This window comes from Plutella xylostella, chromosome 7 (genome assembly GCF_932276165.1).
Source record: "Plutella xylostella chromosome 7, ilPluXylo3.1, whole genome shotgun sequence".
In the NCBI taxonomy this organism is placed as follows: Eukaryota; Metazoa; Arthropoda; class Insecta; order Lepidoptera; family Plutellidae; genus Plutella; species Plutella xylostella.
The window spans coordinates 8,432,991-8,445,790 of NC_063987.1; the positions used below are offsets into that span (position 1 = coordinate 8,432,991).

A 12,800-nucleotide genomic window follows, 5' to 3' on the forward strand; every position below is an offset into this window, starting at 1 on the left:
CTGAAGACCTTAGGCGGGTAGCCGGTGGTTGGATGAGGAAGGCCGAGGACCGAGTGTTGTGGCAATCCTTGGGACCTATGTCCAGCAGTGGCTGATTATTGGCTGATGATGATGAGTCAAATATATATAAAAAGGTTAATAAGTTGTAAGTGCCTAGTATTAAGAATATAACACCATGTACACACTAAGTATGCAAAAAATCATTTGAATTTGAATATCTGTCCCGGCCGGGATTGGAACCAGGATCTTCGGCATAGCAGTCAGGGTCACATACCACAGTCATACACAAGTCGGTCGTCAAGGTAAGAAAATTGAAAAGCGGCGAAGCGGCTAATAGAAAAACAGTCAAACACTACCTCACGTTTAATGATTGATAGGAGAGCTGAAGGAGAAACACATAGTGTAATGGTTCAGATATAAGACTCTCGTTTTACCTACAGATTGAATCCATGGATATTTTATTTCTACTTCTATTCTATTCTATTCTATTTTCTGTGGGGGTGTACCTGCACCTGGCATTCTCGAGTGGAACCTTTGTGCATGTCCCCAAGGTCTAAACTGCCTTTCTAAGCTTGGACCATTTCCCACTGCGGGTTGGTGGGTTCACATAGCTAGATGTGCTAAATCTAGATAAAGATCAGACGCATTGATAAGGGCGCAATAGCAATATTGAGTAGCACAATCTTCCCACATTTTTTTTTCTTTTTCTTAAGTTCATAATTTTATAAATAATAAAGTGAATATAGGTCTTCTTTTCTCTATAAATCTAGTAATATAATTTACATACATAATTGTAATTGTATAGGTACATTCTTATTACATATTATTTAGAAACATACAATGTAATTTATATATATATATATATATATATACATATATAAACATATACTTATTCGTTATCTTATTGTTTACCTAGTTTATTTAAGTTAGTAAGTTCTGACCTTTTCTTTCTTTAAGTACCTACATATTAATGCAGTTATATTATGTGCACCCTGTTTAACATTGTATTTTTATATACACTTAAGAATACCTATTACTGGCCTTACCTTACACACACTACTTATTGTATAATCTACTTCATAACGCTGTTGGTTATCTATAAATAAATAAATAAATAAATAGATATGCAGGTTTCCTCACGATGTTTTCCTTCACCGTAAGAGGGATGGTATACATTTTACTTAAGTTAAAAGAACTCATTGGTACATGTCAGCGCCGGGATTCGAACCCGCATCTCTTGCGTGAGAAGCGGGCGCTTACCCGACTGAGCTACCACCGCCCCAATAACACGCATATTCCCTATTCTAAGCTCAATGAAGGTACACACGCGAAACAACCCTCCTTTGTAGCGTGAAGTAGCGTCACAAACTCACAAACATTGAAACAAATGAGTTTTGCTTTCCACAAATCCCGACAAAGGCATCAGTCAGTGACGTCACAAAAGACGAATAAATAAAGACGTTTATCTTTTCCTTCCACATGTATGTGGGACGCCCTTGAGGTAGTAACGATATCATAATAAATGTCCATAGGAATTTATTTTCCACCAACGATTAGGCATAAAATTGTCAAAATGAATATAAAGTAGGTACTTACATTGCTTATAAGTAGATATTTGAAAGAATCAAATTGACCCGTAGCTCTAAAAAAATAGCCAATTATGTTGTTACAAAGACGCATAAGTACATGAAAATATTAAATTGAGTAAGGGCGGATTCGGCCAACGTCGAGTAAATTTTACTCTCGAGTAAAGTACCAGTTACTCGCGAGTAAGCAGGATTTTGCATTCTACCAAACCTGAAACCAAGATAACTAGCTTATCCCAAGAATAAAATGTTATACCGCCAAAATTGACCGTGTAACGAGCTTATCCGAGAGTAATTTTGTAATGGCGGCAGCACATCAGCTGATTAGAAAACCGTCATAATGACATATAAACACATCTGTCAAAACATAAACAAAAGTACGTTAAAAGGCAAAGTCTCAGAATAACAACAGCGAATAAAATATTAAAACATAAACAATTTCATACTTTTATAATCCATTCAAACTAAGTTGGCATGTCATTTCTATTGCATGCTTTGAAACGCAGCTATTTTTATTTTAGTTGCATTACAGTTTCGTTCCTCGTTCATTCAATTTAATCATGGTATAACTTGGTAGAATGCAAATGTACTTATCCTAGATATTTACTCGCGTATAATTTTAATCCCGGTATAGTTATTCTCGTGTAACGTGATGTTTGGACGAATCCACCCTAAGTAGGTCGGTAGATTTTTTTCAGCTACAACAAACATACAGCCGGTATAAGGTAAGTACGCCTTTGTAGTGCAATCATAGCAAGGATACACATCGTCAACTTAGACATTTCAAATATTAAATCTGTCGGACATTTTGCTGGGTACTTTTTTTCAGGCACATCCATTTACGAACTGTCAGCACAGATCGATGCTAACATCCCGAGTCTATGTTGATCTATGGTGGTATGGTACAGCTACCGTAGCACCACTGACATATGAGTTTTAAGAATCTACATATAAGCGGATATGCGGTCAAATCAAATCAAATCAAAATTATTTATTTGTTGAATATAGGTGTAGGTATGGTGTTATAATAGGTACGTACGGTGGCCTGCGCCTAAAAGTATACAGACGGAGTTTTTAAAATAGCGATCTCAAGCTCACATGCTGCTCAAGCACATCCACATAAACACCACTGTTACACATATCACACACAACACGTCCCCGGATTTATAACATATTTAGCTGGTCCCTTCATCATCAGGGATCGATATTTTAAGAACTCTGCCTGTATACTTATAGGCGCAGGCCACCGTACATGTTGCTTAAAACTATATTCTACCCTAAAGGGTGTACAAATTTTTTATATATCAATATGAATTGAATTTAAAATTATTTATAATACGAAAAATACATTATTAGCTAATTATTATGTCAATAACATTTTAACCATGCAAAAATTACAAAATAAAATGATAACATTCACATTTAATAAATATACCTACTTAACTAAAATGATTTCATAAACATTCATTCTAAAATCATAAATGGGACATAAATTATATTTTATCTTGGAGAAACTCATTGACACTATAGTAGGCTTTTCCAATTAAGAATTGTGACAGTCGTTTTTTAAATAAATGCAGCACTTGTATTTCCCTAATAGAGGTTGGCAGATGATTATAAACTAACGGTGCCATACCGAATATACTTTTTTTAAATAATGCAGTTGAGCGTCGTGGAGCACTGATTTTGTTTTTGTACCTCTCGCTATTGAAATTGTCAAACAAATCGTAATTAGTTTTTACGAAAGTGGCTACCTCTAAAATGTATAAGGAAGGCAATGTTAATGTTTTCAGTTCAATAAAGTGGGGTTTGCACGTATCCGTTGGCTTCAATTTTCTGATTGACCTAATACACCTTTTTTGAGCCTTGAAGGCAATTTCTTTGTCTGTAGAGTTGCCCCAGAAGATAAGTCCATATCTCAGAGTGGAGACAACATATGCGTAATAAGAAGCGGTCGTGGTAACCCCCCGTCGTAGGAGTTTACTACCTCCATACAATTTGAAGGATGGCACAAAGCCCGATAGGCTAAACAACACCGCCATTACAACAACATAAATAAATATAAAAGATAAACACAGTCTTTACCTTAACTTATGGTTTCTAAAAGGCTTTACACACAAGTTGACGTAGGTAGGTTTTACCTACGGTTTCTCGTTTTTTGCACCAGTACACCTTATTAAATAACTCGATTATATGGAACTTCGGTAAGTATGTCTTAGTTATAAATTGACTTTAATAATCTGAGATCCAGAAAGACCTTACAGCGTTCCGGTATGTAACTTTTTATATACTTAATGTGTTTGGAACTATACAAGGTGTTGCAAAAAGGGTATACTAAGCCGAAACCTACATGTGCAGCATGGTATATCTAAGCCCGAAACTGAAATCAGAATTTGAAAATTCGCGAAAAAAAAAATCATTTTCCATAGAAACTTTGTTGGTCACGTGACTTTTACTATGGAAAAAAAATATTTTTTTTCGCGAATTTCCAAATTCTGATTTCAGTTTCGGGCTTAGATATACCATGCTGCACATGTAGGTTTCGGCTTAGTATACCAATTTTGCAACAGTATATACCACCCTCGAACATTGAAAAAGTTCCAGTGGCTATAGCACCAAATTACTCCTAAACGGGAAAGGCTAGCTTATTAACGCCGTCTACAATATTCAATTACATTTAACAGTGCATCAAAATATTACCTACCAAAAAAAAACGTAAATATTTATTGAAATTTTAAATTAAATGCTTTAAAAATTGGGGTCATTTGGTGTCGTTATTTTGTAAGTGGACATTTTTCATTGCACAGTAGTGTATTATAATGATACTGATTAATCAACGGTTAACTTTGGCTCCCGGAAACGGGAGGTTAAGAGTAACTAGGATGCTAGTATATTTATTGTAGGAGCAATGAGTGTTATTATGATAAGGGTAACTAATTAAGGTGAAGTAAAGTAGACAGGGTAACTTTAATAGTATTTTATCTTAACTATATTAGCTTTTGCTCTATAACGGTCCAGTAACTAATATGATTTGTGCCCTCTTCTTCCCTTGTTTATTCAGCAGGCCATTTAGAAAGGTTGCCTGGGAATTATTTCATTTAGCGATAAGAGAGTACAGTTTTTTTTTATTGTGAGTTTATTTGGTGCCGAACTGAATGTTCTATATTCGATTCCCGAACGGGACTGATTCACAGAAATACCTCCGAGCCAGGAAAAAAATACTTTCATAGTGTATTAAAATCACGTTAACTTAACAAAGCTTTAGTAGGAAATGAATAAGGTAAATCTGATCAGCTAATCATTAATTTGCTTGGTAGGTATTAAACTCGACTAGATTTTCTAGAAATAAAAACTAAACAAATAAACATAAACAGGTTCTAGCGGTCACTACAACTTTGTTATGGACTTTATGAATTCCTATTTGCTTTGTGTATGTAGATAATAGAGCTAAATACAATAGCGAGCAATGTAAAACTTACAGCGCCAATAGCACGAAATTACGCCTGCAATATTGAAGTAAAAAGGTAAATATTTTGATCCAATTCTAAATTTTAATTTAAACAAAAATGGGGAATCGACATTTATAAGTGGTACTTTTTCATTGCATACCAGTGTATATTTTGTTGGTCTAACTACCTATGTATAAATTAATGAAAAAATATTTTAAATATATGGATCGAGGCGATACACTTTAAGACCGAAAAGAAATTGAAAGGATGGACAGTGAAAGTGGTAGAAATTTTAATATTCATTCACTCTAGTTATGGAAATTTCCTTGAAAACTGTTTGCCAATTTTGAAATGTACAATAAGGATATATTTCTTATATCTTATTGATAATACCTTTCACTTTCTGTAATGGACGAGTAAAAGACAAGTTATGCTAATAAAATAAACAAACATGTAAATTAAAATAATTTATTTTAGGAATACGTCAAATGTGTGAGATACGCAAATAACCAAGATGTACAAAATAAATCTTAATTAGTACAATAGTTAAGTTTTTTATATTGTAAAACCAATACTTTTTTTCATCATTACTGTCAATCAATACCTAGAGTCAGAACTCTACATTAACATTATCAGTCTAACATCATCATAACATTAACGGGAACTTAAATCCTAATTTATTATTTCTTCGCAACAACTTTTGTACAAATTGATTGAACGCGCAACACTTAAAACTATTCACGAAAACCTTATTTACACACACAACTTAAAATGAAATCGTCTAAATAAATCGATAACCTAATTTGTCTCACGATTGGCTGTTTCCGAGTCCCATGTTCATCGCATTCAATATGTCGCCATTGTCCGCGTCTATTTCCCATGCGAATAGCCCGCCGAGCTTATTATTCCTAACGTACTTGCCTTTTTCGATCACGGAGCGCGCATTGTCGTAGGTTATCAGGTCGCCAGTCGAGGGTCTGAACACAAAGGGAGCCTGCGCCACAGTGTCGTAGCCATACTCCCACTTGCCGGCCGCGATCTCGGTCGCGATCTCCCTGTAGTCCACCACGCCGTCCTGCCAGGTCCCCTTCACGGGGCCAGTCGCGTTGCCGGTGAAGGGTACTTCGTCGGTGTACCCGTGCACCCCGGTCCAGCCGCGCCCGTACATAGCCACACCGACCACGATCTTCTGGGGCTGCACTCCCTGCGCTAACAGGTACTTCACACCGAAGTCAGTAGTGTAGGTCTCCTTAGGGTTCCACGCAGGCGCGTAGAGAGCGGCTTGGTGACCCAGAGTGTCGTTGGACCAGGCGCCCTTGAAGTCGTAGCTCATCAGGAAGATGTGGTCCATGTACTTCTGCGCTGCACCGTAGTCGACCACCTGGATCTTGTCCCAACCGGAGCTGATGGCGGATGTCAACTCGTATTTCTTTCCAGTTTCGGCCGACAGCTCGTTCAACATTTGACGCAGCTCCTTCATGAGCATCAGGTAGACTTCTCCATCCTTCTCACTGCCGAGGTGAGGGTTGGCACCCTTGCCTCCAGGGAACTCCCAGTCAATGTCGACGCCGTCGAAGAATTTCCAAGTCTGAAGGAAGTCCTTCACTGAACCGACGAAGCGATCTCTCTTAACTTTGTCGTCAAAGAAGAAGAACGGGTCGGCAAGCGTCCAGCCACCGACGGAGGGCAGGATCTTCAGGTCAGGGCGAGCTTGCTTCAGGGACATCAGTTGACCAAAGTTACCTTTGTAGGGTTCGTTCCAGGAAGACAGTCCCTTCTGAGGCTTCTGCAGAGCAGCCCACGGGTCGTGGATTGAAACCTTGAAGTCCTCGCGTCCACTGCACGAGCGCTGTAGAGCCTGGAAACTTCCTTCGATCTCCTTCAAACTGTCATTGATACCATCACCACCACAGATTGGAATGAATCCGTACAGCAAGTGAGTAAGGTTAGGTATAGGCACACGGTCTACCGGGAACTTTCTAGGGTACACTCCCCATTCAACGAAGTAAGCTCCGACAACTTTTCCTGATGATTGCTTGAAGACCTTATTCCTTTCTCCAATGGAGTAGTCCAGAGGTGGAAGGTGGCTGCCGTCTGTGTCAGCGACAACTATTTCTGTCGGGTCACTGGCACTGCATCCGTCAGCATTGCAGAGTTCCACTGTCATTTGGTATCGTCCTCCCTTCTTGACTTTGAAGTTGGCTGCCCCGGAGCCTCCTCCGTTGCCGCTCCAGACTTCCTCCCCGCTGAGGAGTACCCTGGCCTTGTCCGCGGGATCCCCGGACCAGACGTTCCACGTGACGGAGACATCAGCTGCGTCTTTCTTGGTGACCAGCTGGTTGTACGCCGTGGCTGCTTGGTTCACTTCTACGATGGCGAAAGTCCTCTCGCCCCAGCCGAGGTTGGGTTTGCCTGGGGGCGCAGCCGCCGCCGCCGCGACCAGCGCCGCCACCACCGTGAGACTGAACCGCCGCATTGTCCTAAAAAACGAACGTCACTTTAGAGAGATGTCGCCCAACTGTGCTTGCATCTTTTGAATATCTTTTTATATATGCAGCGATATGTGGGTCGACCGCTAGCACGGAGGAGCAGTACGAGGAATGTCGCCGTGGATGCGCGATGCTGAGCCTCAGATTAACAATTCATTAGCCGAGTTTAGTATCCCGGTCACAGCTCTCGGTCAAGGTAATCTATATTGTTATTGTTTTGGTGATAACGATGGTTTCCGATATGTGTTTTAATCGTTTTTTAATTGACCGCGCCTTAGATGAGTCAGTGATATGTAAATACCGTGAGCTGGTTAAGGGTGCGATAAATACAGTTTTATTGATATGTGACATGTTTGTTTGTCAGAACCATGTCAGAACTGACAGTGTGGTATGGACGGAATGTGCGGGCCCGTCATTGACCGAAATTAAGCTATTTTATTTTCAAAACAAAAATATGTTTCTGTCAAATAACAAACCGATCCCATTTATTATGCGGGTAAATTATTCGTATTGCTAGATATTTAAGAACCAACCACTCACTTCATTAGGTACTTATTCTCGCCGATGTCAAGTATTCTAGCCAGACAAGCTGAAATAAAATATATTATATTTTTTAACAAAACACCGGTAACCTCCCACTAGTACTGAGCTATTTAATGTAATTCCTTTAAGCGTTACATATTTATACGTCCAGTATGTTTACAAACGATGTGACTTCAAAATTAATGATAAAAATGTAGGCATGTTTTAATCAGATAAGATCAAGTACTGATTAAATAAAAAAGATAGACTGTACTGAAATCAGTGCATAATTGAGTCATTACAGGAAAGTGGAAGTAGATTACTTCGATAGTGAATGAGTGTTACCCGGTTTTCATAGATAATCTAATTTCCTACACAAATAAATTTATATTATTATACAAACAATAATATTTTAATTAATTCGATATATTTACAACACTGGATGACTTCCTAATTTAGATAATGTACCTATACTTTATTTCCAACCTTTATGATAAAAATGTGCAAGCGTGAAATATATAATTTTTGTAGGTCGGAATAATACCTATACACACGTTTTCATACCATTAAAGTGTGTATTATAATATCAATATTTAATTTCTATAATTAGCCATTTATTTTAAACTTGATGTAAAGTTACGTGGACATCCTTTTTCATGAATTTGAAAACCTGTAACAAAGTTGGTAATAATAACCACTTTAATTACCCTTTTCGGCTAACTATCCCACTTTTAAGACATCCTGTATAAGTTGCTGCATCTACATATTTATTTATTTGCCTGAAACCATGTCAAAGCCTATGTTCTGATCAACGTCTCATTGCCTGCTCAAATGCCTGATCCAGTTGAGCCTAATTTCAAGGCTTCACTAAGTAATAAGAACTACTTCAATATAATTTAAATCTTCTTACTATTTTTATCATTATTTGTTCGGTCTCATTGTAAGAACTTAATTGAGATCTGAATGTAGGTCAATGGCAACTAGGAAAACAAATATAGAAAAGTAAAACAAATAATTAACAAGCAAATAACCTACATAACAAAGTTAATAAAAAGAAGACTATTAAATACTTACTTATGAAGTTTTTACCAACAATACCTAACTTTCCATAAACTCTACTTATACAATTTCAAGTTTGTATTGTATTTCACGTTCTGTCTTGTGTGATAAGTACATACAAATACTTATAAAGATGTAAGTAAGTATATTATTTATTATTCGTGGAAGGTGGATTTCTGCTTTAAAATTTAATCGTATAAAATTTTCTAAATGTTCTTTTTGCATTTTGGGAAAACACTCGTTGTTGGGTTTATAATATTTTATTCGACATACGCGGAAAATTGATTCATAACTACATCTAGTTTATCAATGACTAATTAACAAGGAAAATTTTATTGATTGATTACTTACTTTATCTTTATTTATAAAAATCGTAATTGACCATTAATATTTCTGTCATTGTTCTGATTAGTGAGGAATCTGGCTTATAGATGGAAATTAATTGTTTATGGAATTTTTAAACATGTTTTTATCAATATTAATTTATTAATGATAATGTCTGTTGTAAACAGTGCAGCAGTGCCCTCGTTGTCTACATTTTTGTAAGGATAAATGGAAGATACCACGGGTTCTTTGTACATTATGTAAGAAATAATTATGGATAGGTAGGTACTTAGACAGATGTAGGTACTAACTACATAAAGGTTGCCTGGAGGAGATTTTAGCAACAAAGCCTCCTAATGAACTACTTATGTTAACTTGTAAATGGTGATATTTTATGTAGTTTTTTATCAATAAAGTTAAGAATGTTACCGTTATTGTATTGTACCGATTTTTTTTATGTCACCCCAGCTTTTTTTATGTCACGTATCACCCGACATAGTTCACTTATCAGTGAATCATAAAATTGAAATGTCTGTGCTGACTGGGGTGGCCAATATAGCTTTTTTGGTGCCTGTACGTAATAATTTAAGCCAATAATTCTAAGACCTAAGCCTTCCTTCGCAGTTAGTTCTGAGAACATGCACATTAGCACACAATACTCGTGGGCGAGTCGGTCGTTGACTTGCACAAGTCAGCGTTCAAGTGCAAGGCAACGCGGCACGGGGCGGGGGACATGGCTGAGTTTCCACCAGAGAGGTGCTATGGTACGTTGCTATAGTATTCATTGGTTTACATAGCATAGCACTGGTGGATTTCACATCTTTGTAGCATAGCTATATAGCACATCTATGGCGGAAAGGCAGCCTAAAGATAATCATCCACCTATCGTACATCTTACCTATCGCACCAAACGGATCGACATAAATGTATGAAGAAACGGCGTCGTCGGCAATGCCAATGAAGTAGACGCACTTGTGTGAATTTCTACATATAAGTACAAAGAATACTGAATGCCGAAAGGTGGACGATTAACTTAAGGCAGCGTCTGCACCGGAGGTCATCGCAGCACAAACTATCCTAGCTCTAGTGTTTGTCTGTGGTTAAAGGATCGGACAGTCAGCGTCAGTCGCAGATTAAGTATGGAACAGGGGGGTCACTCTATATGTCGAAAAACGAAGTTTCAGAGCGCTGCTGCGCGAGCCACGACTCTATCTCGTTTCATTAAACGTGCTGAAGGGCTAGCACAGGGTGCATTTAAGACGTGACAAAAGTTTTGCATCGCGCTCACTCAGATCGCGCAGCCTCAAGAGTGAGCGCGACAGAGAACTTTGGTCACGTCTTATTAGAGCCCTGTGCTACAGGGCCTGATTGCGAATCCTGCCACACCCTTTGAATTTTGAGATGTACCCGATTTGGGGTTACATTCACATTTCACACCACAATCATACGCCAATTTATAACACACCTCTTTTCCCCTGTCATGGTTAAGTAACTGATGGTTCAGAAATCAGTCCTGACTGCCTTCAGACCCAAACACTATGTTAATGTGACAGTGGGTCAAAAATAACAATGGGTCTGTATCTGTACCATAGAGTATAGAGTACTCGATGTAGATCAATGGGACAAAATAACGGTTCAATTTGATGCTTTAATGACATTTAAATTTGAACAATAGAACACTTTCGATGGAGTATGGTTTTGGTGCCTAGTTGTTTTTTTTTGTTTTTGAATTAATTCGATAATAGGAATATTAAAACAGCTTGGTTCTGTTTACAACAGATAGAACAAAATATAAGTACAAAAGTTTCTTTGAGCCTAATCTAAGTACGAAACAACGAGGAGACTTGACATGAATTTTATCTTACGTAGCTATATCTGTGTTTTATCTAAAAGCGAACAGCACGCCTATTTAGTAGTAATTTAAACTAATTTCTGCATTTCTTATCCGTATTAAATATTAATATTATTAATTAAATTCACCGCTGATTGCTACCAAAACAGAACCAGCTCATAAATATTTACACATCGAGATAACACCGAAGCGAATACTTTCATTCATTGTAAGTGTCCTTTCTTTACCAGTTCCAAAACGAAAGTCAGCAGAATACAGATAGTTATCACCAAAACAAAGTCGCCGAAACATATTGGCTGTTACAGTCACAATAAACGTTCATATGCAAATAATGCACTCTCCCAAGTGTCGTTAAGATAAAAATAAATTCATTCTCAACGTTCCTCTGTGCTTGTGCTCTCGATTCTAAAGGGTACGTTAACGGTACACAACACGTTAACGGTAAACAATAACAGGCGTCCAATCTCCAATATTGCTCCCAATTCGGATCGCAACCGAATTTGCATACGGACTGCATTACAACCTAATTGCGTTTGAAACTTATTCGCGATTGTCTTTTGTTTATACTCGACTTCTAATTTCAAATCTGACAGTCGCAATTTCCATTATTCAAACACTTCCATAGACCACAGCGCGGAGACCATTAGAACAAGGATTCAGAGATTCAAACTTAAAACACGGCACATTTTAAAAAATAGAATAGAAAACAAAACAAAACATACAGGCTGTTTTTTGCACTATCGGCGCGCGTCGTGGCTCTCCCGATACTGTTGCTTGTCAGGACAACGGTGCTACTTGAGCAGCCAAGGGCTAGGACATTAGTATGGCACACGCAACCCGAAGTCGTTAAACTGTGCGGCACGTAGTATGACGCTTGCACCACGAGGAAGCGACTAAACAAAGAATCTGGATTGAAATATTGGATTTGGTTTTCGCTGCGACATGGTTTGGTTGTGGGAATAAATAAACTGGGTGTGAATTTTTATTTTATACTGTGACTTTACTACATAGTTTTTTTAAATTTTAGTAGTTGTTCAGAATGACAAGCTGTGTCATTTTTGGCTTAATACACCACTTTTGCAACAGCCTGTATATTTGGTATTTATAAGATTTTTGTTAATTCTAAAAACAGAAATTATAACGCTAAAATTGCTTAGGTTATTAAACGCTAAACTTATATTACCCCTCCATTGCGTGGGGAGTTAAGTACAAGGAGTGTAAAATGGATTCATGATTAGATTTGGATCCGCACTAATAACTACACGTAACTCGTTATGATTCAATAATCTAGTAACATATAAGCTAAGTAGTTTTTATTCATAAAAATCTGGCACGCAACGTAATTCTTAACAGAGGAGTGTTTTTAAGACATAGTTTGGTGGTTTGTAATATTTTCAGAGATTCCCACACAGACATTTTTAACCGACTTCAAAAAAAGGAGGAGGTTCTCAATTCGTCGGGATCTTTTTTTATTTTTTATGTATGTTCACCGCCGTTTATGGACCGATTTTGAAAATTC

The 12,800-nt window shown here is 37.6% G+C and overlaps 1 protein-coding gene across 2 annotated transcripts; it reads right to left on the minus strand.

Annotated features, from left to right (window-relative positions):
* Nucleotides 1–5,489: 5,489 nt before the first annotated feature.
* Nucleotides 5,490–12,139, minus strand: LOC119690833 (chitinase A). Of its 2 annotated transcripts, none has more exons than XM_038106779.2 (2): nucleotides 12,004–12,139; nucleotides 5,490–7,515 (listed from the first exon to the last, which is right to left on the minus strand). In XM_038106779.2, exon 2 carries the CDS (start codon nucleotides 7,509–7,511, stop codon nucleotides 5,844–5,846), a length of 1,668 nt encoding a protein of 555 aa, XP_037962707.2. In that variant the 5' UTR covers nucleotides 7,512–7,515; nucleotides 12,004–12,139; the 3' UTR covers nucleotides 5,490–5,843. The 2 variants fall into 2 exon arrangements, with proteins under 2 accessions (XP_037962707.2, XP_037962706.2); XM_038106778.2 differs by lacking the exon at nucleotides 12,004–12,139 and adding an exon at nucleotides 8,065–8,208.
* Nucleotides 12,140–12,800: the final 661 nt, after the last annotated feature.